Source organism: Morus notabilis, unplaced genomic scaffold (assembly GCF_000414095.1).
Source record: "Morus notabilis unplaced genomic scaffold, ASM41409v2 Scaffold1725, whole genome shotgun sequence".
In the NCBI taxonomy this organism is placed as follows: Eukaryota; Viridiplantae; Streptophyta; class Magnoliopsida; order Rosales; family Moraceae; genus Morus; species Morus notabilis.
Genome location: NW_010362632.1, coordinates 1 through 22500, shown reverse-complemented (window position 1 = coordinate 22500; position 22500 = coordinate 1). Strand labels below are relative to the sequence as shown.

Genomic DNA, 22500 nt, shown 5'->3' with positions numbered 1-22500 from the left:
GGGAAAATAGAAGAAAAAAAGGCCTAGGACGAGGTCTTTGTAAAAATAACTCAATAGAAAAGTTTTATTAGTAAAATAACTTTTTAAAAATTTTTATTTGTAAAATGACCACTTTTTACAAAGAATGATTAGGTGGTCGTTCTTCATAAAAAATGAAGAAGGTCATTTTGTTAATTTCACTTTGTTGGATAGTCATTCTAGCATATTTCTCGCCTAGGATCTAACTTCCTGTTTCTTTAATTCTGTAATTTCTTAGTACCTAAAACGGAAGTTACTAATTCCCACTATGCTTCCAGGCCAGTATAATTGTAAATTCCATCGATAAAAGTACTCCCAACTTTCCAATTTCTTGCTATGACACATTATCTAGAACTAGCCAAAAGGCATACTTTTCTATAAAAGAGATGGCAAAATATATGAAAAAACATACCCCAAAAAAAAAAACGAACAAAAAAAAAAAAACGAACCGTTTGTTGGAAGACAATACAAGACCATTACCATCAGAACCAATCCCTTTCATCTCTCTTGTCGATCGTTTACTTCCCGCAACCATCCCATTATAACTAGGAGAAAAATCCGATTCTGTTCCTCCTCTCTCCACAACCTGCAAACAATTTCAACAAGACAAGAACCAACAGACACCCACATTAAGTAAAATTTATCCGAGTACGACCCAGATAATGATTCGAAAAATTATTCAAGAAAAAAGGAAACTTGGCTCATAATTGGATGAAAATCGAGCTGAAATAAAACAGCACCAATAATCACCAAAGCGAAACACAACCTAAAACAACAAAATGTCCCAAAATTTCTGCTTTTATCTTTTTATTCCTTTTCCGATTCCATGGATTCCTTCCGGTTATCAAATAATCGCCAATTTTCGGAACAAAGAGAAAAATCATCACAATACCAAGCAACTAAAAGTCAGAAGCTGAGAAAGTAAGTGAGTACCTGACCAGTGCGACCGAGAGTAATTGTGACCCGAGGATTCGACATCTCCGAACCGAAAACCAAAAGCCTCAAATAAACCAATTATTTTTACGCGTTAGATATTGGCCGGGAAAACGAGATCGATTCGCTGCAGTGCCATCTTTCATGAAATTTGCAGAAGAAGAAGATGATGATGATGAAATGGGACTTGTGGCGATGAAAATGGAGATGTATTCGGTTCCTTGCTTTGCGGGGTCTGATCGGACTTTTACAGCTTAGACCGGTCAAGTCAATTGAACTGGGCCGGTTCACAGCTCCATTTGGATTGGAAAGTCCACTGAATGCAGGGCCTTGTGTTGCAACTCTCTCATCTTGGACTGAGAACTTCCGCTCACAAGTTTAAGTTGCAACCTTTTCTTTTACTTCTAGTAAGATTGGGGTTCTCTCACCTTAAAATTGACTTTATTTTCTATTATGTTTTGGCATCTTTAAATGGCTCAAATTGTCTTTTTCATTATACAATGAAAAAGAAAAAAAATAAAAAAATATTATTGATTTATTATTTGTGTGGTTATCGAAATTAGAAACAATTCAAGTTTCCTTGCGAAGTTTTAAGAAAAGGGATCTTAACATGAGAGAAGATAATGACGAGGGCTCGGCCCTGCTCTTAAATGGGATACAACCCCAAGTAGTTTCGATGTTGGGGCTAACCATTTGTGTTTAAGTATTAAAGTACCCTTGTTTATGTAGCTACTGGACAAATTTAATAAGATTAGGAAAGTGATTTTGTGGTTTATAACCATTTAAAAGTAAAAACCAAGGAAAAACTTACAAGATTTTCCTTCTTTTTTTTTTTTTTCTCATTCCCTACATCTTAATTTTATAAGAAAACACCATGTTCTATCCTCACTCATAATAAGCATGCCCTTAAAACTTTTAAACTCCGTTCCATCTCCCAGTTCAACATAATATCTCTAGTAAAGTAATGTAATCAAGGCATTGTCCCAACAGAGAAACCAAAAGCTCACAAATTGGCAAAGAGGGGGAAGAAAGTGTATCATGGTCATTAAGTTATCTTTTATGGGTATTAAGGGTATGTTTAGTAGTGATTTTTAGAACCCAAAATTAATTATCTAGCCATTCACAGCTAAAATTTGTATTTAGTAAAAACCATAAAAAATGATCCTTAAAGAACGTTCGAAGAATTTACAGTCAAAGTTAAAAGCAACCCAAAAGTAACTTTAGCTTTAATGAAACTTTCATAATACCCATAATACTCTTGGAATCAATACTTGTATAATTACAGTTTACCAAACACTTAACTGCTTTTTGTAATAACTGTTTTTTTTTTTTTTTAACACAACTAACAATAATTAATCTAAAATCTACAACACTACCAAACTAGCCCTAAGTTAATTGGCATCAAGTAGCATCATACTTGATAAATGTATTTTTCCTCTACACGTTACTCATCCGCGAGGTGCCGCGCCTTAACAACGGATTAATGTTTACTGAACTCAGCTTGGCTGTGCTTCTTGCGGGGTAAAGTAAAATGAAGAGGACAAGTGAAACTAGATATGGATTATGGGCAGAGAATGAAATCAGATACGGTTACAGATTATTTTATGAGATATACTTACAACTCATGAGCTTTACTCTCCATTTTTCTTTTTTTCTTTTTTAAACAAGATACACAAGTTTACTGTTAAAACATGTCTGATTACATATTTGCGGTTGATTCTTTGATCTCTTCCAATGTGACGGTCTGCATTGTAAGGAACATATCAGATTCAGGTCATCAACCTAGGCATTATACCATGTACTAACCATGGCGCAAGGCGCAAGCTTAATGGAAAAATCAAAGGTTTGACAACAATTTAAGGGTTTGTGTCACGAAAACTTGTGTTTTTAATTTTGGCTAATAAGTGCCATCAATATTTGCATGAGTGCAAGTACGTTCTTGTGTATTAATTTCTTCCTAGATAATGGAAGGACATTGAACAACTTGACACAGCCACTCGGCATACATGTCGTGTTTCATCAAACATAGAAAAAGAAATATGGTTTAACGTATGTAATCACGGACTGTTGTATGCTTGTATTATGTAAGATAAACTGAAATAACGTGCTACAGAAATTACCTGCTCTTGTCCCGCAAAGTCATTGTCCGGAGTGAGAAAGAGCATGCAGTGGCACTCCTTCCTGCCAAGAAGCCAATCTTACAAGTTTAGCAGAGTTTTATATGAAACGATTAATAAAAAAAGTTCAAACTTCAAATTTAGAAAACAAAAAGGTAAAAAAAAAAAAAGCAAATAGGAGATGGTAAAAGCATCTTTACATGGTAAAATACGTACACATATGTGCGTGCGTGATGTGATAAATACAAAACGTTCTTACCTCTCTCTCATAGGAACACATGGACAATTCCAAAATCCTTGCCCAGCCTCAGCAGCTTTATCATCATAATGCCTGAAACATCCACAATTCAGACTTTGAGAACTATAGGCTGACAGGAGGTATCCTAACTTTAATTTCAAGTAGTTAGAAGTTTTACTGGAAGTATTGTATACAGACAAAAAACATCTCGTCAAAAAAGAGAGACAGCTACTTACCGGCAAGGGCAAAGGGGTGCACCCAATTGATCTTTATGATCTGCCAATCCCTGTTATAATTGCAATATTAATTCTAGTATGGACATCAAAAAAATGATGTACAAGACCAAAAATAATAAAACTGGTAGGTGAAAAGGAATCAAAGTAACAATCGTGTAAGAGAAACAAACATATTAGCTAAGAAAACACTTGCTTGTTCATGCCTGTCATTACAATTATAACTAAGAAGAAGACATGGTTTTACCATATAGTGAACTTAGATCAACCCGCTACTTGAGTATTTCACATAGTAAATTTATTGAGGTCTACTTGGGAATTTAATAAAGAACACGAGCGGCAAGGCAATTTTAGTTGGAAGAGAAAATAAAGATTTTTTTAATGTATCCTTCCTAGCACACTTTACACATCATATAAGCCTGAAAGGAACATAAACCGAAAAACATACTGCCCAAACATTGGATACATGTTTGTCTTGACACGTTAAAAAGTTGCAAACACCGGTATGTATGAAATACTCAAATGGCATTAAAAATAAAAGCCTCCAAATGCTAAATATCCTGCTCAACATCCTTCAACCGAGAAAGCATAGCACATACTTAAAATTACAGTCCTGGGCTTCAAATCCCCTAGATAAAAGTGTCACCTTACTTCGTATTTGCACTTCAACATTTTAGCCATCTCTACCTCCTAAATGATCAAACCTCATGCAAATACTAGTGATTTTCTAATCAGCATCTTAAGTTTCCCGAATCTTACTTTTCCCCACATATCTCACTCAAAAGACTCAGTCCCATTACCCATTTTGGTCCTTCAATCACAAAACATAAACATAATTGTCACTAAGAAACTTCTTATATGTCCTATTGTATTAGGGTGCGTTTGGAGTAAGGATCCGTGCCATGGTTCGGATCATGGTTCGTGGCTCGCTACAGTGTTTTCTCTCACAAAAAACACACGTAAACCGAGAATGGTACTGAATCATGGTTCTAAATCTATGAACCAAAAGTCCTCTTAACTATCCTGCACACTTCTAACTCATTTTTTATCAAGCATTTACAAATATCGAGTTCTATTGAAATTATTACGCATATTATTATCAGATCTCAAGAACCATGTAAAGGAACATAACATACCAGATCATGGAATTAATCGACAGGGGAAACGCAATGAAGTGTGACAAGTGTGAAGTGTCAGAGAACAGAGAATTTATATCAAAGAAGTAAGAACAAAACTTCAATAAGCCAAAATACCTTTATAACAACAGAAGTGACTCCCTTATCAACACAGAAATACGTTCCCGACCTACGAGCATATTGCTCTGAGAACTTCCTCATTATCTCAACAGACTTCTCTGATGGTTCCACTGCAAGCATTAGACAACGTAGTGTTAACAACCTTAATGGTAAATTTATAGGACAGTATGGTCGCTGAAACAACACGACAAACAGTAGAATGGATCCTCAGCAATTGGCACAGAAGATCAAACATAACACGGCTATTAAAGCCATACCAATCTACTCTATAAGACATCATCCTCTTGTGCTTACAGAGGGTTATTAAATCTACCAAATTTGGTCCCCAAAAAAAAAATGCTAATTTCACTCTGAATTTTTCACTTTAATCCTGACAATCAAAAAGTATGTCCTTCTTCCTCCAGCTTTTTAAGTCATGGCTATAAAATATATATATATATTAGACACACGCGCACACGCACAGAGGATGTATATTTATAGACACAAATATGTTCATAGAGTTTATAAAAGCCCTAAAGAAACTAGATTACAATAAAAAATACTCCAAATCGAACTTCGAACAGAACTGAACGATTATTGAGGACCTAAAAACAATCAGAAAACACAATTTATGTACAATAAGACACAAGCAACCTCAAAATTTCGGGCGAAAACATGAAAACCGAAACAAGTTTGAATCATCATTTGCAATGAAATAAATCAAAATCAAGACAATTCGACGAAAAAGGGGAACCAAAAAAGTTGGAGAAGATTACTGACCTTGGGCTCGAATCACAGAGCGGTGACGAGAGCGAGCGGGAGGGATAACGAAGGAGGAAATGCCGAAGCTGAAGGAGGTTGAAGCTTGGACAGTCATGGCCACCGATTTACTTTCAACTGCAAACGCCACAAAAAAATATCTGTTTTGTGTTTTTATGCGAGCAAGAGAGAAACAGTTATTTTTCTTTTTTTTTCTTTCTTTTTTTAATTTGTTCTTCAGGTGTGTATATATATTTTCCAGTTTTCCTAATTTAGGTTTCGGGATATTTCTCCATTTAAAAGGCGTGCCCGCCACTCGTTGTTACGACATGATCAACGAGGAAGCTACACGAACCAGTCGGTCCACAACCCTATTGAGGCCTGAATTTAGTACGGCCCAATTCCTTTCGTTGGCTTTGGGTCTAGCTGGACCTTGAGAGATAAGTGACCTTTACCTCTAATTTTTATAAATATTTTTTTATCAGTGTAATTATTTAATTAAAAAAATTATAAATTAAGAATAAAAGATAAAAATTTTGACTTATATATTTTTAAAGAGTATTTATTAAGATTATGGGACTTGATGGCATTTTAAGGCCAGCCTATTTATTACTACGTTCAATTTAGGAGATAATTTTAGTTTGGGAGAAAGAGGAAAATAGGCTAAGACTTGAGATGAATTAAAATTAATAAGCTAATAGTTTACATAAGTTAATAAATAGGTCAAATTACTATTTTTTGTCCATAACTTGTCTGGTTATGAACCATAACTTGACAAGTTATTTTCAATTTTTGTCCATAACTTGTATGGCTATGAACCATAACTTGACAAGTTTGTCCATAACTTATCTGGTTATGAACCATAATTTGACAAGTTATGACCTATTAATTTCTATAACTAAAAGTTAGCCTATATACTTTCTTGAGCTTTTCATATTGGCCTATTTCCTACTATTTCCCTTTTAGTTTAGACAATCCTTTTCCTATAAAAAAAAAGAAAAAATTGAAAAAATGGAGAGTTTTAATTACAAAAATGTTTATTTAAGAGAGGTCTTTAATTTGATAATAAATGTTAATATACACATTTTATAATTATCTTAAATGTTCATCTACACATTTTATAATTATTAAGATAATATCATTTCGGAGGTATCTTTTTTCTTATGCATGTGATAATAAATTTAAATATATAACTGATTTTAAATATTGATTGACAAAGAGTGCGATGATATCCCCTAATCAATATCATTTTTAGTTAAATATTATATTAGTCATAAGAGTATTAATCAATAATAAAAGGTAAAAATTCAGAGATAAAAATTCATATTCATACACTTTAAGAGTAAAATCAACAATGTTCTTTTTTCTTTATTTTAAGAATAGTACAATGAATACCATTTTTTTTTTACCAAACGTTGATGCACATCTACGGAGAGAATTAACAAAACATTACGCCTACCAATTACCAACGGGCTACATCACATCACAAGAGCCAAAAGTACAATAAACTTTTGAGACTCTGTTCATATCACCGATTTCAGTTTAGAATTTAAATTTTGTTATAGTAAAACACTCTTAAAAATAATCACATCTAACTTTTTTACTACAGTAAAAACTTCTCACATAAAGTTACATTTTAACTCGAATTAAAAATTTAAATCAACAAACTAAACCGGCATGAATTTGCTTAGGTTAAGTTGGGGCATACACATGGTATGCCCGGGCTTCATTTCAGTAAACCCCTTGAACGATCAACAAGCTTTTGATCCTCCAAAATTTGTTTAAAATTTTCAATACCCATATAAATGACACAGATTTTTGATCTTTTATATTCTTGCATTACTGGTCGTATACGAGTCTACGACTCTACGACATTGCTCTAGTATACTATACTACTTTCTTTTTCCCTCTTTTCCTTTCTAAGAACTTTTATCAGTTATATTGCTAAAAAAAAAAACTTTTATCAGTTACAGTTAACAGCCACGTCCAACTGTATTTAGGCCCCGTTTTTTTCGCCAATTTGAGTTTTGCTGCAGTAAAAAGCTCTCAGAAACAGTCACATTTAATTTTTTTTTACTACAGTAAAAAATTATCACACAACATCACATCTCAACTCAAATTAAAAACTTAAATTAGCGAACCGAACAAACTCATCGTATACATGCCAACTTATGTACGTACTTCAGTATTCGAAAGAAAACTTAAAGAAATAATATTAATAATGACAAACGGAAGTAGCTTTTTTTTTGTTTTTTTGTTTTGTTAGAGGGGATAGCTTATAAACTGCTTATATATTTTATTACTAATATTGACATATAATGATCTAGCTAGCTACAACATTTGAGATTCATATCCTTTCAAATATTTTATATGCATCTGAGATATACACATACTTTAGACGTGGGAAAGGGGAAAAATGACCATGTGTTGGAGACAAATATTGGACATTGAATTCAGCTCCAAACTTATCATCTTTGATAACTTTTGATTACTTTTTTGTTCAACTGACAAATAATTAATAGTATATCTGGGAATATTTGATGCCCACCTTCCAAAAGCATTTATCGTAAAGGGCAACCCTCATGATGACGACGCATTTAAAGTCCATCTCATTCATTTTGCTGAAAAAGGTTGCAAAAAAAAAAAAAAAAAAAAAAAAGTTTGCTCATTTTGGCACTAAATAAATAATGATAATAACAATATTAATTAGTATTTTACACGAGAAAACACAACCAGATTTCACAGCGAGTTTTAACTCTCACACCTTTTTTTCTCCCCTAGTTTTCAAGCTCACGGCAATATGTAGCAACCTATTATACCCAAGAAAGACCCAACAGAAAATAGCTGGTGTTACCAAGTACTGATGTGTTTACTGAAAGTGAAAAACCGAAGTACTTTTCATTACATCAGTTTCTTCTATATTTGTCACATTGATGATGATTTACGGTTTTTTACTTTATATATAATTCAGGAATAACAAAAGCGAATTTCAGTTACAGATCATTCTTAACTAGCTAGAAGTACTACTTTTTTCAGCTGGTTCTGGGGAACTTTACCTGAGTTGCAATTAAGAGATCTTATCATATAAGTAGGACTTTAATTAATTTCTTCAGAGATGATGAGGGGTTAATACATATAACAGAAGGTTTTGATATAGGTTTCCAGAGGAAAAATTTTAATTAACTAATTAACACACAACCCTTAATTTGAAGGAGCTTTTTACCTAGCTACCAGCAAGTATATACACGTTTCTAAACGTTAAATAATCTACTAAAAATCACGTATGTTTAATTGAAAAGATATACAGATCTAACAGTTTAAAATAAAATAAAATTCATTTTCGAAAGGGATGAATTATTAGTATTGGACCTCTTTGTGCAGCTTCCTTGGCTGTAGGTGTACATGAGTGACCACCAGCAACTAACTTCAATAATGCACACGTACATAGATAATTTGAAAATATATGTACATAATAATATATATATATATATATTCCCAGAATCCTCTCCAATCTTATATCTGTACAGCGGGTATCGCAATTAATGATGACAAAGTACCTCTATGTTATATCTGTCTAAGAATTGAAAAGAAATTTCTGAAAAATATTATGAGTACTCGAGAAACCTTGCATGCACATACTTGTTGCATTTATCCTAAAGTTTTGACATCATTACTTATTCCATATGAAAATCGATCTCAAGTACTCGATAGTAATTAGGGCCTGGAGTCTAAGTACTTATAATTCAACAGATCACCAGACCAAAAGAACGAGTTGTCATGATCGTCATGATTATCATCAGTGTATAACGTGTATATACTATACGTATTTGTATATGACTATATATAACAAGTCTTAGGTGTATATATGTACACGGACACCATATATGTGTGTCTAACTGTTTATATGCGTATACACACACACACACACACACACATATATATATATATATATATATCATGAGTATGTACAAGCATGTTTTACCGCAGATAGAAAAGATTTCCAAAGGAGAGAAAAAGTGACGCTTGAAGAATTGAAGCATACATATGAATTTAGAAAAGAGGGAGAGACAGATCTTCTGTGGCGAGCAACTAGCTTGATTCAAAATACATACACATAAATTAAATATCATATATATACTACATCTACATAAGATGTAAGTTTATGTATTGTTTTATGTGCGTCTCTCTAATAATAATAGTACTGATCATTCTAAAGGATTTTCGGATTCAATTTGTAGGTACCCTATATATCTGCACAAACCCTAATATAAATCTTGTAGATCTAGCTCAAAGAAAAGGAAAAAAAAAAACTCCTTCAAACAGAAATACACACACACACACGCATCATTTTCGTTTCAAAAGCACTATTATATATGAATTATATATATAGTCGGTTGAACAGGATAGTCAGATGAACAACACAAACAATACTCGATGAACATTAAAAGCACGAGAAACTGAATAGATGAAAGAAATACCTTACAGAATAGCAACTAAATCAGTTTATAACTTCTTACATACATCTATTTATGTCTATAGATATTTGAAAAACCAAAAAAAGAAGGAAAAAAAAAAAAAGAAAAGGAAAACCCGCAAAACAGCACAGACCCTTGCATGTCCAAATACAAGATCTAAAACATACCAAAATAAAAAGCTTCTAATCTACTGGAAAAGTAGTAGTAGTAGCAGCAGTAACAGTAGTTGAGAAACTGACTTGCTTTTGATCTAGCAAATCATCGGACCACAACGCTTGATTCCCCAAAGAAAAGACCCAGCTTTGGAAACAAAGTCTTCTCAAAAGCTCAAGAAGAAGTACTTATAGAGAAAGAGATTAATAAGAAGAAAGCAGAAGAAGTACTTGAAGAAACAGGCTCCGGATGATGATGATATTGATATATCTCTCTCTGCCTGCAACCAAACACATGTTCATGTTTCTTCTGATGATCATTATAATTGATTTCTCTTTTTCCTTTTTTTTTTTTTTTCGCCTTAGTTGCTGTAATGATGATGCTTTGAGGTTTGTGGGGGGCAGTTGAAGGTGAAAGAAGAGGAAGGAGTGGGAACAATGATGGTGATGGAGAAGGTGAGGAGAGGACATGATGATTGCTCTTTTGCTTTGTGGCGTTGAAAGAAAGGCTGGTTGTTCAATACCATCTAGGTTTTTTTTTTTTTTTTTCTTTCTTTTCCTTTTTGCCCTTATCTCTCTCTCTCTCTCTCTCTCTCTCTCTCTATCTCTTTCTCTCTCTGACATGGTATAGAGAGGGTGATAATGATTCATGAAACCTAAGACTTTTTTGTTTTTGCTAATCTCATGAAACCCGAGACTTGTTAATTTACATTAACATAATAATAATAATAATAATAATAATATACCTTAATATGTACCTTCACACTACACCAAAAGCTAGCGCGTGCATGTGAAATAAAGGTCATCTGTAAAATACTGAATCTGATGATGTCTGCTCTAAATTATTATTTTCTAGTCTCTCCTCCTCCTCCTCCTTCTTCTTATTTATTTATTTATTTTCTTTTTGTTCAAATAATTTATTGTGTTTGATTAGTATATTTGTGTCATAATTTAAATTATAATTCATAATTTATTATAGTATTTTTTCTCATAAAAAATACACATAAATTAAAATGATTTAGAATTACAGAGTTGATCGCGCATGACTAGCTAATTGGCTTTGAGAGAGAACAATATTTGACTAATTTGTGTTAGTGGCATCAGGGCAGCTTGCTCTAGTTTCAGGTATAGCGGGGAGCTTTCAATACTAAAAACATTAATTAGTAGCTTTGTAGGACACTAAATATTATTAGATATACGGATTTATTTTTATCATAGGGAATATCAATGTTTTTATTTATTAATTTTTATGTATAATGTACCTACTAAGCCGAATGATTTTTTGGCTGCATAGATTTGCATTAAATTAATTTTTATGTATAATGTACCCACTATTCCAAAATATAAAAAGGCATTACAAATACTGATCCATACACATAGTTCCTACTATAATAAATACGGCACCACAAATAACCAGTTTTATCAGTAAATTCGAATAAAACTTAAGGGAAAATAGTGTATACCAGACCTTATAAATGGAAATCACCAAAGAGGTACACAAAAAATTAAGCACACATATGCCTTTTTGACAGATCTCGAAACAATCCGATCAACCGATTTTGAGAAATTCATATCACAAAGGCTAGACAATGACCACAGAGACATCTTGCAGACGAGAAAACAAAAATTTAAACTAATCGGGTTAAGAAACACTATTATTACAAACAAAAAAAGGAAAAATCCACAAACTAGAACATCAAAATATTAAAGAGAGCAAGGTCGATCCCTCAAGGTATACACACGTAGGTGATAACCAAGCGTGTACACTACAAGTCGACTCAACTTCTCTTGCAAACCACAACCTCTACAGAGTAGGTCGAGATGAAGACCAACGCATCTAACAACACATTAAGTCCAACGACGATCCAATTCTTATTTTAGATTCGATATGGCAATCATCCTCCTCTGCAGATGGCACGAACTTATAGATAAACTTTAGCGAGCAGAGGCTCGATGATACATCTAGCCTCTAACCATAAAAATTTCTCTCTTTTTCCCATCTCTCCCTCTATGTTTTGCTAGGGCCGGCTGCAGTCAAAGTATTTGGAGACCTTTTTTCAGTTGCCCAAATTTCTATTAGGGTACAAATTTTTTTTTTAGCTAGGGAACAGCAATGTTATTTCTTTATACACGCATATAATCTAGCGCGAGTACATATTAAGCTTTATCTAAAACACAAAACAACATATTTATATTAAAATGGCATTAAAATTCCTCGCCACAAGCACTTCCTCCTATTTGATACAAAAAAAAAAAAAAAAGTTTAAATCAATGATCGACCCAAGTATGTATCGTCTATTTGTCTTTCAGATTATTTGAACATATTCATCTCTCTCTCTCTCTCTTTCCCACTTCAACAACACATTCGTTACTGAGAGTCTGATAGATGAAATTAGCGGAGCAAATCACATCGTGATAACGATGGAATTATCTAGGAGAACTAAAACAAATTCAAAAAGAGAGAGACATTATCTAAAAGCAGACAAATACTACTCAGAAGTATGTTCCCCAACCTCTAGTACTTTCCACAACATAAGCCATTCATTTAACTTGTATTTATGTGGAATTTATTTAAAAAAAAAAAAAGGAAATATTCCAACCAGCAGCTTAATCTGTAATCCCCATCGACTTGTCCACGTCCTTGTTCATACGACAACAAAGTTGTATAACGAAAATTACCACCGAGACACACATGTTGTTGTCTGCCTTTTGTAAATATTGGTGTCTTTCCATTTCAATAAATGAATCACATATATAGATGTTTTTCTTTTTAACACATTATTCATTTTCATCTTCATGATCTTTTTTTTTTTCTTTTTTTTCCTGTACATTTGTCTTCCCCGCGCCCTAATAAATGGACCACTCAGAAACCCTCCCAATGAAATGCACGGCAACTGCTATGAGTAATTGCTTTCAAACTGATGAATTTGGAAGAAGTAAAATCTGTGGAGCACTGCATATTCCTAATTCATTGAATGTTTTTTTTGGTACAACAAGTATACTTGTATTGTCACTTGTCCCCTACCACTATTCCAAGGAAAAAAAAATGTTCCATGTTCCCAATTGATTAAATGTTTTTTTGGTACATCAGTATACTTGTGTTGACCCCTACCACTACTCCACGGAATTTTTTGTTAAAAAAAAAAAAAAAAAAAAAAAAAAAAAAAAAAAAAAAAAAAAAAAAAAACTCCTTCATGTCAGTTCTGGTACTGATAGCTTTCATTAATCAAAGCTTTGAAATTTGCCTGCTATTCAAAGAAAGAAAAAAAGAACATGGATGGTCAAGAAAAGGGTCAAAACGAAAACATAATTATCTCATAAAGAAATTCTGAAAACTACCCTTTAGTGTGTGTGCGTGTGTGTGTATACATATATATATATATATATGTGTGTGTGTGTGTGTGTGTGTGTGTGTGTGTGTGCATATATATTTTTTCCTTGCTTAAATATCATACTCTTTAAAATATTGTTATGTGTTAAGTTAAAGAAAAAAACAAGTTGGCTGAAATTATACGTGGAGAAGGTCTGTATCGCTTAAGACGACTGACAAATACATATAATAGATGTGGTCTTACTGCATGCACGATGTTTCAAAAGCTAAGCGGCCACAGTAGTAATGCAGAGGATCCAATATTTACAAGAGTGATTTAGCTCCACAAGAAGAGCATGATTATGGGATCTTGTGGAATCTCGACTGTTCTAGATAGAATTTGATGGACCCTATATTGCTTGTCATGAAATAAGCAACCAAACCCAGTTTGGACCTCCCATGAATGTTTCCACTTCTGGCCAATCGGAATTCCAAAAGCAAACAATGATTTTCAAAAGGTTTGAACCAAATATGTAAAACGAAAAAGTAACTTTTCTATTGACCTTCGGGGTAGAAAGTAGAAACCGGGAATATATATATATATATATATATATATAGCTTCCCTTATTCTTTCTAGCTACTCGCTACCAAACCTTATCTTTTTACGACTTTAAAACTTTTCTTACTTAAAACAAGTGATTTAGCTCCACAAGAAGAGCATGATTATGGGATCTTGTGGAATCTCGACTGTTCTAGATAGAATTTGATGGACCCTATATTGCTTGTCATGAAATAAGCAACCAAACCCAGTTTGGACCTCCCATGAATGTTTCCACTTCTGGCCAATCGGAATTCCAAAAGCAAACAATGATTTTCAAAAGGTTTGAACCAAATATGTAAAACGAAAAAGTAACTTTTCTATTGACCTTCGGGGTAGAAAGTAGAAACCGGGAATATATATATATATATATATATAGCTTCCCTTATGCTTTCTAGCTACTCGCTACCAAACCTTATCTTTTTACGACTTTAAAACTTTTCTTACTTAAAACAAATACTTAATAAGTCTTGCTAAAAGAGAATATCAGTTTTATATTTTGTCATTTATTTGACCAAAAGATTCAACATCTGAACTTAAAGTTGTGCCATTATTATTTTTTTTCCCCCCCTCCAAGTTTGTGTTTTTTATTTATTTATTTATGATAATGAAAGATGATAGATGGTTTAAACATTCTCTTATCCTTTCCTAGTTGAACGTTTCCGAATTAAGAGTTGCTTCCACTTTTCATTTCATTCTCTTGTCGTCAAGCCTGCAACTTTTCGCATTAAATGCAACTCCTTACAAAAAAAACAGGCTGCAAATGGGACCGAATCTGTAATAACGCAAGAGATTTGCAGACGTGGCAAAGACCAAAGGCTAGAAACAAAGGAATGCAAACCCAATTCCCCATGCAATGCAAAGTCCAATGCGTGACAGCGTTTCCCATCTGCCAATCCCTTCACCTAGTAAATGAATCTTATTAAATTCTACGTTGGAAAATTAGATCAACGGAAAGAGACAAGTTAATTCTTAAAACGAGTATATAATAGAACTATAAACAATGAAGTAATGAATCCCATGCATATGACTAAAATTAACATTTTATTAGCAATTAATAAATAAGTTCCATAAGTTAACTATGGATGTACATAAAATACAATTATTAGGCTACTCGTTTATTTGCTGATATGAAATGTGGTGGATGATTGGTTATGACCATCACTTAAATCTTAACCAAAGATGTAGTTCATTGTATGCTCAGAGGGTTGGTGGTGGTCATAAAAGCAGGAAATCGCCGGCGCATTTATCGCTTCTCCCGGCATAGAATCAGTCAGCAGACAACCTGTATGATCCGATACAATTGAACGACCACAAACAGGGCGTCGACGTTTTCAAAGATTTACCTCCCAGTTCTGTTAGTGTTTGACAGGAGGAACGTCGTCCACGTAATCTTTAACGGCGAACTATGGCCTGTGACAAACTAGGCCGCCTCAACATTCGAAGCAATGCTTTTGTCCCAAGCTTATGTCGTACCTATGGAGTTGAGTCTCCCTTTGGTTGATTCTGTAGCCCACATTCAGTTCTGATGGCATCCAAGAGCTCAGGAGACACAGCGGGGGGCTGACTCTCAAGTTTTCTCCTTGCATCAGTCGTGTTCTTCTTAACCGAGTGGTCAGAACTCTCTCCTGCGCCCCAACCCCGGTAAAGTATAACTTTGCTAGGCTCTTGAGAGACTAGAACTGCACCTGTTGCTTGCTGCACAGAGAGAGAGAGAGAGAGAGGTTTAGCCAGTTTCATTTAGAAATCCATCAGCCCAGAAAAGAGGAACTTGAGTGCATACCTCTAGCATAAAAACCACTTCTTGGACTGAAGTGCCTTTTGCTCTGCCTTTCACATTCACAATAGCAAGAGGATACTTTTGGAAGTGTGCGTTGATTGCTTTTGCAACACCGCTTACAATGTTGTTTCTCCCTAATGAGTAATAGCAGCAACATAAGTACCTTCAAATGATGAGCTCTTATAATGACAAAATTTTGGGGGACTGCGTTAGGGGCAGAAAGGAAGTGGAAAACAAGAAGCTTATACGTGCGAAAGTGCAACAAATTCTGGGGGGAAAATAGTATGAAAATCTTTGCAGGGAGAATGCAGCTACGCCTATAATCTTCACCTATGCTACCTTAAATGAAGCATAGGACACCAATAACTGAGCAAGAACAATTTACCTACTGCAAGGACAGGACGCTTTTTCATCTTGAGAGCTTGCTTCCGTAGAAGTAGCCTCTCTCTATTGGAAAGAATAATAGTTCTAGAGGGCATCTCGTTCAGTCCCTTATCTGCTATAACTGGAACTGATGGTTCCAATCCATTTTTGTCTGATTTAGCTGATGACTCCACTTCCTCCTCATCAGAGACATCGTGCTGAGCGCCAACAGCAGCAGAAGAGTTCATTCCATTGGACTGAAATCCACATAACTCGCATTAAGAAAGCTAAAAGGAAAGAAAAACACAAAGAAAAAGGCACACAGAAATCCTAGATAGGACCATAATTTATCCAGGGAAGATGCGAGGGGCCTGAAGGTTACTTGTGCAACTTTATTTACATTCTGGTTCATATAATTTTCCTAATTCAGCTTTCCGAATCACTACTGTTGATCTGAAGCATTAATGCCATCTATCAAAGTATGGGAGTTAAATGAGCTCCATTATCTCAGCAAAAAGCTTATTTAACCAACTCATCAGGCCATCCCAAATCATTAGAAACAAACATTCGTTAACCTTGGAATTTAAACTAGCAAACTCCTCCAACTATGTTCATTTATTTACCCTACTCAGACATTCCAAACCGTGAAGAGAATAACTGATATACCGCTTACCATCTCTTCATGGGAAGTTGTAGGAAAAGAGAGAGAACCAGATTTGACTTCAGCATCAAGGCTCAAACTTTCAGCTGATTGTATCCCATTCACCTCATCTCGGACCTAAATTATATCAGAACTAGAGTAAACCCAAAACATTAACTGGCTCAAACAGGCATAGTACCAATAAAAGATAAGTGGCTCACCAGGTTACTTGATTCATCAGCCGGCTGCATTTTGTTTCGTTGCTTGTCTTTAACCTGGGTTCAAAAGATTACACACGATTGGCCTCAACTTGCAAGGGGTAACATTGAGAAAGAAAGAAAAACTAGAAAAACTGGCACCAAAAAAACATATGGGTCGAACTCACCAATTGAAGTTTTAAGTCATCTATATTTTTAGTAAGCTTCAAAACATGGAGTTTCAGGGACTGCATAATCAAAACAGGGGAATTAACAACAATTAGTTCAGCAAACATCTTGGGAAAAGTACTGAACGTTCTACCAGGATTATACTTTCTAACATTTCTAGTATCACATTTCCTCTGAACTTGAGGAAAAAGAAAAATGGTGAGAATTAAAAAGAGTTGACATGCACACGCACTAAAATGTGTCAATTTACCTGACGACGCTGTGCCTCAATAGAGCGTTTCATTGCTGCCCTTTTAGTCAGAAGCGTTTGAGGCCTCAAAGAAGCAGGCCGCTCGTAATTTTTTCCACGATAGACAATGATTGCATAACCTTTACTCTCTCTTTCCACTGCCACTAATATCCCACCACTTTCTGCCTCTAGAGTCTGTGCTACTTGGTGAACAGCTTCAATGCTTTTCTCATTAGATATAACCTTTACAAGTTCCCTGTATTTCCAATGAAGATGCATGTTCTCAATTGTTCCATCAAAGACACCCCGTCTACCTGAAAATTTTGAGGAAAATACTTGTCAGGGCCACTTCGGGAAAGGCTAGCAAAATAGTAAATGTCTAATTTACACGTTAAATTAACTATTTACACGTTAAATTAACTATTTAAAAGTTAAAGACAAATGCTCTTAGTTTATAAAACTCTCGCTATGTAACACTAACATTAACTTACCCAGGAGTAGGAAAGGCTTCATTCTCAAACCAATCTTCCTCAGCATATATCTTTCCTCTTTGGTTATGCCCTCTTTATCTATTTCAGGTTGTTGGCGGCTCTCTGCCTTTTCCAACTCCGCTAAAAGTTGCTCTGCTTTTGCTTTCTTTTCTAAGGCCTGTTCAAGAGATTATTTCATCTGTAACACAAAAAAGAGTTGAACAAAAAAGTTGGCCACAAGTCGTAAAACCTCAAAAGACCATACCATAGACAATTTGATACTAGTCCCTTTAACAGACGTTTCAGCAACACTTGGCTTTCTCTGTTCAGATGGGAGCCTCTTTTTGTGGCCATTAATCTCTCTCAATTCACTAGCACCACACACTACACTCCCAAGTTGATCCTGTTCAGTTTTGACTGATGTTTGATGCTCTGTCTTCAGTTTCTTTGCTTGTATTACATACTTCCTCCGTTCTTCTATTGCAGAAGAAACTGCAGACGGCAGAAAATCCTTCCCTCTATAAAGGACAATAAATTCCCTATCTCGAGCAAGAAGAGTTCCTCCAGTCAAACTCTGTAATAAAAACAATATCACATAAGAAGTTTTGCATACGTTTTCCAACTCAATAAAAAAATGAAAAAAAAATATATATATATATATATATATATTGCAATATTAAGTGGCAAGGAAAATAACAGATGAAAAGTTCAGCTACTGTTTTCCAATTACTATGTTATCTTTATGCCATGGTTGACTTGGTAAACATGCATGAGGAGCTCTAAGGCAAAATAAATTAAACATACATATATTTTTAACCAAAGGCAACCTTTAACTCTTCCGCCATCATTTCACTATTAGTGTTCTGCACCCCTCTCTTGATAGCAATCTTGGCGACCTCGCATTTTTCCCATAGTTTGACAACGGAAGAAGCCAATCCTTGAAGATTCCTATTTCGGCCTGCCAAGATAAGAAAATGATTACTAACATGTTGAACACATTAACGCCAGTTATGGCACTGGAAGCCCAACTCACCCAAGGCAAAATGGCATGGCAAGGGCCGAGCAAGCCTCCTTAATGTGGTCATTTCATCATCTGTTAGTTTAGGCAGCACGCCATAGGGAAGAAGGCGAAAGGGTCTTCTGTATCCATGAACAATCGGGCGTAGAAGATCAGCATCCACAGGCTGAGGATCATATCCCCACCAATCAGTAAAACGCGGACCCAGCCCATCTAACAAGCGGTCGGCTTCTTCTGCAAGTTGCGCCTCCCCTGGCAGCTGAAATCGTACTCTATTTGGCAAGCCAACACCTTGTATTAAGCTTGGTTGAACCAATTTATTCCCGGGGGTTGGAGCAACAGTTTCTACTCCATCTATACTAGATGAAGTATCCGTTTTATTCTGTTCTTCATCTCCAACGTCTGGAACCGGTAACGTCGCGGTGTGAGATGCGTCTTTCCCCACAAAAAAGTAAGGGTATTTGTATTTTATCCCTCTATATAACACTATCTTACTTCCAGACCTCCAAACAACCAAGCCTCCGGTTTTTTTCTGCCAAATTAGCTCCATTACTCAAAACTAACACAACTTTATAATCAAAATGTCACCTTTTAAGCTACATTACTCTTCATTTAACTTTGAGCAGCAGTTTGTACAAGTTCGATTGGAAATGCAAGATCAAATAGACCACAACTACGGAATAATTTGTGAAATTCGTAACAAGACATTGATAAATCAATAATTAATTGAGAATTACCTCCAATAAATCATGCGTCCGCTTCATGTTCATCCTACAAATATCTTCACACTCGATCTTGACGACCTCAGACTGCCTCCACCGCTCGTGAATCCCATTCACAATCCCTTCCGTAATCCCGGCCTTCCCGACCTTCACCTTCTTCCTCAACCCAATCCCCAGCGTCCTCAGCCTCCTCAGCTCCTCCGGCGGCAGCCTCAGCTCCGCCAAAGTCGGAACCCTCTCCCTCTCCTCCCTCGCATTCGCCGCCGATTCCTTCCTCTCTTCTCGCCTCTGCCTCCTCACCTCGGTCTTCAACTCCCGAAACCTCTTGATCGCCGTCCCCGAACCCGGCTCCGGAACCGGATTCTCCGGCGAGCTCCAGCTGGCGTCGATCGTGTGGCCGACCCTCTGCTTCGGCAATCGGTGCGGCAACGGAACGAAAATTTCTCCGGCGGAGGACCTCTCCGGCTCCGGACTTGGATTCTCGTCGGTGAATCCGAGGCTGCGGAGCTTCTCGGAGATTCTTTGGATGGCGGACTTAGGAAGCAAGGTTTGAGCGTCGGCGTTGGAGCTTCGGACTGTGAATTTGAGGGGTTTGGGAGTTGTGGAAAATGGTGAAGAGAAGAAGAAGAGAGGAGGAGATCGGTGGGTCAGTAGTTTTGGCGGGAGAGGGGAGGTGGGAAGTTGAGATGGAGGAAGCAACATTTTTTTCAGTTCGTCATGGAGGGAGTTTGGGATTCAAAGATAAGGAAGGAGTCCTTTGTATGATCTTTTCGCTTTCAAGCAGACGAGTCTGTTTACATTTAACGAATGAACAAACGACATAAAAAATGATGTCAGTTCTGTCAAACGACCTTTATTTACTAAGACTATCTTCAACGCAAAGGTTAATGCCTTGCCTACTGCATATTTAACATCAAAAACTATAATGGTGATATGTTGCGTTCCTATGCATAATATTAGTTTAAATGTTAAAATATTTTTGTAATCATTGAATTTTAAAAATTTTAAAGGTAAATTTCTAATATTAAAATAATTAGAAAGATAAATATTAAGATAATTAATTAAAAAAGTAAATGTATCAACTAATAGCACTCAAATGGTAAATTTATCATATGTTTTACTTATTGTAAATCAAGTACAATCAAATATAACATATGACAAATTTATCACAATAAATAACATTGCAATAGAAAAAAATTTTTACACTCAAAATATTAAATTTGTAATTGATACAAGTATTGCATTGGAGATGTTGTAATACTCAGCCTATTTGCGAGTGATCATTTGATTAATGATATTTTCGTCTTGACATCTAAAGAGTTGTCAAATGGGCCAAGCCGTCCATGGACAGCCCGGCCCAGCTCGTAATAGTGCCAGATTCGGCAAGCCCGATATGGTAATGTTACAGGTCGTGCCAGCCCGGCACATTTGATGGGCTAGGGCTGGGCCACGGCTTCTCGGCCCGCGGCCCGGCCCAAGCCCCCGAAACGGTCTGCCAAAAAACCCTCCAGCCAGTGAGGATTGTGACCGTTGGGCCCGCGAAGGACCCAACTGTCACAATTTGAAAAAAAATCCCCTATAAATACCCCTTAATCTCACACAATAATTCACTCTCAACTTCTCATCTTACTCTTATTCTATCTCTCATCTTGTTTTTTGATTTTGATTCTACGCTTTTATCTCGCGATCACTCATTTTCTTGCTCTTTCATTTACAAAGTTTAAGTTCAATCAATTTCTAAGAAAATGGCCGCATCAAACTTCTTTGATTTCACTACTCACCCTGAGCTTAGTGATGAGTTATTTTCGAGGATGAAATGATGGCTCAGAACCCCACTCCCACTGAACCAGAAAATGCTCCGGTAGATAATGTTTCAGTGCACAACGAGACAATCTCTAGTTGACAATTTTAGGTCTTTTAATGCTACTGTATCTTGTACTTCTGATCTATGGGAGGGGTGCAATAAAATTAGATATTTATACATCACGGCACATTATGTTGATGATGAAAGGATATTACAAAAGAGAATAATAGGTTTTTATTTATGCTCATATCGTCACAACGCAAATGCTATTTTTGAAACAATAATGGAAATTTTTGGGTTTTATGAGATAAAAGATAAAGTTTAAACTATTACTTTTGATAATGTGTCAGCTAACACGGCTGCAATTAACATGTTTAAACGTAATTTGAAACCAGCGTTTGGAAGGGAAATTTTTCATCAACGGTGTGCGTGTCACATAATCAATTTAGTAGTTCAGGCAGGAATTGAACATATTTCAGCTAATCTAACAAATATTAGAGAATCTTTATCCTTCATATCTAGTTCTGGAGCTCGGCTCTAAGAATTCAAACAATATTGCAGGAACAGTCGGATGTGCCTAAGAAGGTTCCCAACTGACGTAAGACATAGGTGGAATTCCACCTATTTAATGTTAAAGGCTGCACTTTCGTATCAACAGCTCATTACAACGTGTATAAACAGTAAGAATTATCAGCTTTTAATTTTTGATACAGATTAGCAGATTGGTAAGTATTTTTTAAAATTTCTAGAATTTTTCTACAATGCTACTGAAGTACTTTCCAGAGTTTATTATCCTACTGCACATTTAGCTTTATATCAACTATTTAATATTTCAGAAACATTTACTTATTATAGGGATATTGAACTTTTTAGAAACATAGTTAAGCTAATGGAAACTAAATTTAAAAGTTATTGGTCAGATTGTCTTATGTTATATGCATTAGCAACCATTTTAAATCCTTGGTGCGAAATAGATGGGACTGAATCTTTGATGATTGCTACAACATAAAATTTAGGTAT

At 35.4% G+C, this 22500-nt stretch overlaps 3 protein-coding genes across 4 annotated transcripts in view; all 3 read right to left on the bottom strand.

Annotated features, from left to right (window-relative positions):
• The window catches only part of LOC21387027 (ankyrin repeat and SAM domain-containing protein 6), a 3304-nt gene extending 2112 nt beyond the window's left edge, over window positions 1–1192 (bottom strand). The window contains exons 1-2 of one of the 2 annotated variants that reach the window (XM_024168541.1): window positions 952–1192; window positions 468–604 (exon numbers count right to left, since the gene is read on the bottom strand). In XM_024168541.1, coding sequence (XP_024024309.1) covers window positions 468–604; window positions 952–996 — 182 coding nt within the window. In that variant the 5' untranslated portion in view covers window positions 997–1192. The remainder of the gene's footprint in view (window positions 1–467; window positions 605–951) is intronic. The other variant, XM_024168539.1, reaches the window with a different exon arrangement.
• A 1297-nt stretch (window positions 1193–2489) lies between these two features.
• On the bottom strand, window positions 2490–5772 carry LOC21387026 (ferredoxin-thioredoxin reductase catalytic chain, chloroplastic). The gene is made up of 6 exons (XM_010102624.2): window positions 5555–5772; window positions 4793–4905; window positions 3543–3592; window positions 3328–3399; window positions 3072–3132; window positions 2490–2695 (listed from the first exon to the last, which is right to left on the bottom strand). Exons 1-6 carry the CDS (start codon window positions 5649–5651, stop codon window positions 2651–2653), a joined length of 438 nt encoding a protein of 145 aa, XP_010100926.1. The 5' UTR covers window positions 5652–5772; the 3' UTR covers window positions 2490–2650.
• Window positions 5773–15164: 9392 nt separating this feature from the next.
• LOC21387025 (CRM-domain containing factor CFM2, chloroplastic) lies at window positions 15165–20430 on the bottom strand. The gene is made up of 12 exons (XM_010102623.2): window positions 19692–20430; window positions 18970–19486; window positions 18764–18894; window positions 18202–18510; window positions 17958–18114; window positions 17488–17780; window positions 17237–17296; window positions 17073–17126; window positions 16885–16989; window positions 16234–16468; window positions 15852–15982; window positions 15165–15766 (listed from the first exon to the last, which is right to left on the bottom strand). Exons 1-12 carry the CDS (start codon window positions 20376–20378, stop codon window positions 15545–15547), a joined length of 2901 nt encoding a protein of 966 aa, XP_010100925.1. The 5' UTR covers window positions 20379–20430; the 3' UTR covers window positions 15165–15544.
• Between the last annotated feature and the right edge of the window lie 2070 nt (window positions 20431–22500).

Bases quoted from the DNA above. Each gene is read 5' to 3' on its own strand.
- LOC21387026 (XM_010102624.2), bottom strand. From the start codon at position 5,651: ATGACTGTCCAAGCTTCAACCTCCTTCAGCTTCGGCATTTCCTCCTTC. The intron at 3,593-4,792 runs GTATTTTGGCTT...CAATTATAACAG, and splicing joins TCACTTCTGTTGTTATAAAG to GGATTGGCAGATCATAAAGA. The intron at 3,400-3,542 runs GTAAGTAGCTGT...TGGATGTTTCAG, and splicing joins GCACCCCTTTGCCCTTGCCG to GCATTATGATGATAAAGCTG.
- LOC21387025 (XM_010102623.2), bottom strand. From the start codon at position 20,378: ATGTTGCTTCCTCCATCTCAACTTCCCACCTCCCCTCTCCCGCCAAAA. The intron at 17,297-17,487 runs GTAAATTGACAC...TTGATTATGCAG, and splicing joins TTGAGGCACAGCGTCGTCAG to TCCCTGAAACTCCATGTTTT. The intron at 15,767-15,851 runs GTATGCACTCAA...CTCTCTGTGCAG, and splicing joins AAGTGGTTTTTATGCTAGAG to CAAGCAACAGGTGCAGTTCT.